The following is a 4,889-nucleotide window of genomic DNA, read 5'->3' on the forward strand; positions in this document are numbered from 1 at the left end:
CTCTCACAGTCTTTTCAATCTTTGAATCAAACGCAAGAGTTCCTGGAGCAGATCTAGTCATAAGAAACAAAAAACAAGATTAGTACGTTATCGATCCCCAGCAACGGCGCCAAAATTTGATGCGGTCGTTGAGAGCACCAAAAATATCTTATTCCCTGTAAAATAGTAAAAGTAACAGTAAAGGGGAAGTAAAGTCGAATCCTTAGGGACCGGGATCGTACAAATGCTCGTTTCTTGAAATCTTGGACAATTTCTTGGCCAAGAAAACCTGCGTTCCTGAAAATTAAAAAAAAATAGAATTAAGAAGTTCGATTTGGAAAAATAAAATAAAAACAGAATTTAAAGTGAGTTGAAATTGCGAAATTATATAAATAGCGGAAATTAAAATGAAGAATAAACAAAGTTTGAAAATAAAGAAAGTTTCTTATGTGGCGAGATTCTAGCCTCCGGTTGTCTTGTTCCACCTTGGGTTCAATCCTTGACTTTTAAGTAACCCTTCTCGAGCAAGATAAGCCAGTTATAGTGGAAGAGGACACCTACGACCACCAGCTCCAAGGATTTAGACTTAAAATTTGGCAGAGCCTGACTCTAGCCAATAATTGTTTTTGTGGGACTATCTTCTGCTAGATCACCTCTTCCCAACGACAAATACCACGCCATTTTGTCTCTTAGATTCACCAACCTCTGACGCAGAAAGCCAACGAATCAACTGTGCAACCTTCCGAAAACGTACAAAGCGATCGTTCCTTGCACAAGTTGAAAAGATCACCTATTAAAGGAAATGGACAGAAGCGTCAGCCCCGTAGTGCGGAGAAGCGATGAATACCCTGTTGAGAATGCTAAGCGTGGATTCTAAGCCTCATAAACCTTTTTGGAGAATTTTGATAACCTTTGGCTAGATTGGTTTAGTGGCTCATAATTTTTGGGGAAGAAAGAAATAAAATAGATATGAGATTTTTATTGAAAAAAATATGGAGAGAACAAAAATACAGAGTTTTTGGGAGAGGGAGTGTTTACAGGAAAAAGAGATGATCAATATGTGTCACTCCATCCCCTATTTATAGTACTAGAAAACCTAGTCTATTCCTAATGAAATTCTAAAAGATAAATGCAAATAAATAAAGATAAATGAAAATAAATCCTAGAATTAAATCTAAATAAAAATTCTTAATAATTATCCTAATATAATTGAAATTAAAATAGAGTCTTGTGCTATAAAATCTCTTCTTTTGCATTTTTGTCCTTGGGTCTTCCACGTTTGCATTTTTGGCACCACTTCTTTCTTTCTTTGCATGTTGGCCCATTATATCTTCAAATTAGTACTTTTTGCTTTTAAATTTTCTCTTGCCACCAATTTAGTCCCTAAAAGATAAAAGACCACAAAATAATCCAAATTAGTAAGATCATACTCAAAATAAGCATGCAATTAGCACATAAAATATGTCGTTCTAGAGTATTGTTAGGGAGTAATTTGTATAATATTTGACAAGTTTAGATACTAACTTGGACAAAAAAAAGTTTAGATACTAAATTAAGAAAAAACATCAAATTCAAGTGTAGACACTCAATTTTGCCTTGGCCCAGAAATAAGTCCAAAAACAAAAATAATAAACCAAAAAAAAAACGAAGTCCAAGTTCAGTCCAGAAATTACTAATATAATTTGGCCCGATCGGAATGACTCATTACTTGAAAAGATTTAAGGTCCATCTATAAGCTTGACTCATATGGAAATATAATCTTCAATGATATGCAATCTTAGATATGATATGCAATCTTAGATATGATACAATCTTAGATATGATATGCAATCTTAGAAGATATGATTTTATAATCTTAGAAATTTAATTTGTAGATACCTTTTAATCTTAACCGTTGATGTAATTGATCTGTACCGTTGGATTTGAGGAGGTTCAACTATAAATAGAGGTCTCTCCCTTCATTGTAAACACACTGGAGTTTTGGGAAACAATAAAAATTTTTGAGAGCTTTCACTCAAATTTCTCTCCCTCTTACGTTTTTATTTTCTACGGTTTATTCTTATTTTAGTCTTTGTTCATCTTCGTTTTTCAACCCTTTTTATTTTGATTTAATCCATGTTTCCCGGATTTTTTTATATTTTTAATTTTTTAATAATTTTTAGTATCACATCAAACTCTTTCATTTTTTAATAATTTTTTTAGTATTACTCTTAGTAAATTATTTTTTAAATTTTACACAAATCATTATTTTAAAAATATATATTTTATTTAATTGACATATTTTATCCAAAAGTTTTTCTAAAATGAGACAATGTTTTTCGTATTTAAGAATTCGGGAATAGTGCCGTAACATGCTGGGTTGCGATTTCCCGTTTGTTTAAATGCCTAAAGTATCCTTCTAAATAGATTTTGTAAATCACGAGATGATTTCAGTTATGAGAGTTTAAGAATATCGTGTCCTATCATGCTGGATGAGATGTTTGTATTCTTTTGGAGTTAAGAAATCTCGATTTTTCAACTTAAATAATTCCGGTTTTAAAAAAGGGATCCTATTTTTAAATCCTTTCAAAATTTTGACATTAATACAGAAAACTATTCAATTTGGTACCAATTTTGGGCGTTGCGAGGGTACTAATCCTTCCTCGTACGTAACCGACTCCTGAACCTGTTTTAAAAAAAGGTTGGTGGCGACTCCCGTTTTCGTTTTTCAAAAGTCGATCCTCATTTTTCATACATCCTTTTAAAAAATGGTTTTGACATCAAATATTAAATTAGAAAAAAAAATTAAATGCTAAATTAAGAAGAAGAGCCAAGATAGCAAATATTATATAAAGGCTAAGAAATAAATATTGCGACTAATAAACAATTATATGGTCAAATATTGCAGCTGATGGCAATCGGCATGAAAGAGAAAGAAAGATCATAGAGGGTGACTTGGAATGGAAATAGGAATAGGAATGGGGGTTGAAAGTAACAACGAACGTGGGTTTCTCTGTATTTGCCTTATATGGCATATGGGGTAGGTTTCAATGCATAGTAATTGTGATGTGAGCCACGTTCCAAATTCGAGCATCGCCGCTACCCTTTCCTTTTAAAATGCATTATTATTTGCAGAACTAATACAAACATATCATTAGTCATGTTAACTTTATAAGGTAAAAATTTCTGGCTAATTAGTGATCTAATACACACATGAAATGAACCCAATTAACATGTGAATTTTGGAGTGTAGATTGGTAAACTTCCCATGCATTACACATGAAAATAGCAAAAATGGAAACTAAAAACCACCTTTCTAGCGGCATATTTGTATTCCCCTGTTAAAAAGGCTCAACCAAAAATGACAAGAAAAGGAAAGAAAGAAACACTGTTCCACATGGAAATGGAAAAAGAGAAAATATAAAATAAAACCCTTTGTGGGTCCTATTATTCAATAGCAAATGAATAATAAGAATGCTGCAAAAATGGCTTATATATTTATATTTATATGAGCCTCTTCCATTTAAGCCTTGACTCACCCACTTCTCTGTTTCTTTCATTTTCTTATTCTTCGTTTGTTCTCTTTCTCTCAGGCCTTTTCACAAACACATTGTTACTCGAGCATTCATTGAAGCTTTTCCTTGTAGAAACCACCATGGGAAGACCTCAGCAACGATACCGTGGTGTTCGTCAAAGACATTGGGGCTCTTGGGTCTCTGAAATTCGACACCCCGTCTTGTAATTTTCTTGTAATTTCTTTTTTCATGTTGAAAAAGAATGTGGTTATTATTGCTTTAATGAAAGAAACCTTTGTGTGTGCGTTTTTCAGGAAGACTAGAATATGGCTAGGCACATTTGAAACAGCAGAGGATGCTGCAACAGCATATGATGAGGCAGCAAGGTTAATGTGTGGGGCAAAAGCTCGAACCAATTTCCCATTCAATCCTAATGATCCTACTTCTTCATCAAAGCTTCTCTCAGCTACCTTGGCAGCTAAGTTGCATAAATGTCATATGGCAGCACTTCAACTAGCTAAAACAAATGCAGCAAAAGAGTCATATTCAGCACAATGTCACCCTTTAACTCCCACCCATGGCATTGCCGGAAATAATGCGCAAAAGGGTTATCGCCGGCAACCGGAGATCAAATGGGAAGCGGAAGAAAATCCAGTGGGGAGCGAACAACAGTTCATCCCACTAGAAGATGATGATATAGACCAAATGATAGAGGAGTTGCTTGATTATGGATCTATTGAACTTTGTTCTAGTAGTTCTACTTAAGGTCTAACTATTTGTAAGCATGTCCCCCCACCCCGGCCCCCCAAATGTTAATGCATAAGCTTCCCTTTTCTTCTTCCATTTTTCTAGCTCTTGGTAATCATATATAGGCCATTAGTAATGTGAAAGTATTCAAGTAGGAAATTCTAAGGATCAGTTACGATATATATGTTCGAATCTCTATATTATCTAAATTACATTGAAAATGTTAGAATATCAACCACTAATTCTTTATATTATGCTGGTGACAAGTTTAATTAAGGGGTTAAAAAAGAAAATAGTATAGAATTTGGAAAGTGCAAAAAATAGGTAAAAGTATTGTGGAGGCTCTTGTCTAAGTGTCAAATTGTATTTTGCCCCTCTACTAAAAAATGGGTAAATTAGTCCCTCTACATTATATCAAAGAGCAAATTAGTTATTTTTGTTAAAAACTTTATCTATTTTTACAGTTAAAAAATAGTGTGGCTGACAAAATAACTAGACAGTGACACCTAGTGTGCTACATGTACTCCATGCTCATGTATAGATATCAGTTTTTAACACTAAAAATAGATAAAAATTTTAACAAAATGATCAATTTACTTTTTGATCTAACGTAAAGGGATTAATTTATTTAATTTTTTTAGATAAAAAAGATAAAGTGTTATTGAACTC

At 33.2% G+C, this 4,889-nt stretch overlaps 1 protein-coding gene across 1 annotated transcript; it reads left to right on the plus strand.

Moving 5' to 3' along the window:
* The first annotated feature begins 3,386 nt into the window (after positions 1 to 3,386).
* On the plus strand, positions 3,387 to 4,455 carry LOC107934634 (ethylene-responsive transcription factor ERF003). The gene is made up of 2 exons (XM_016867110.2): positions 3,387 to 3,696; positions 3,788 to 4,455. Exons 1-2 carry the CDS (start codon positions 3,467 to 3,469, stop codon positions 4,236 to 4,238), a joined length of 681 nt encoding a protein of 226 aa, XP_016722599.1. The 5' UTR covers positions 3,387 to 3,466; the 3' UTR covers positions 4,239 to 4,455.
* Positions 4,456 to 4,889: the final 434 nt, after the last annotated feature.

Source organism: Gossypium hirsutum, chromosome A06, assembly GCF_007990345.1.
Source record: "Gossypium hirsutum isolate 1008001.06 chromosome A06, Gossypium_hirsutum_v2.1, whole genome shotgun sequence".
NCBI lineage: Eukaryota > Viridiplantae > Streptophyta > Magnoliopsida > Malvales > Malvaceae > Gossypium > Gossypium hirsutum.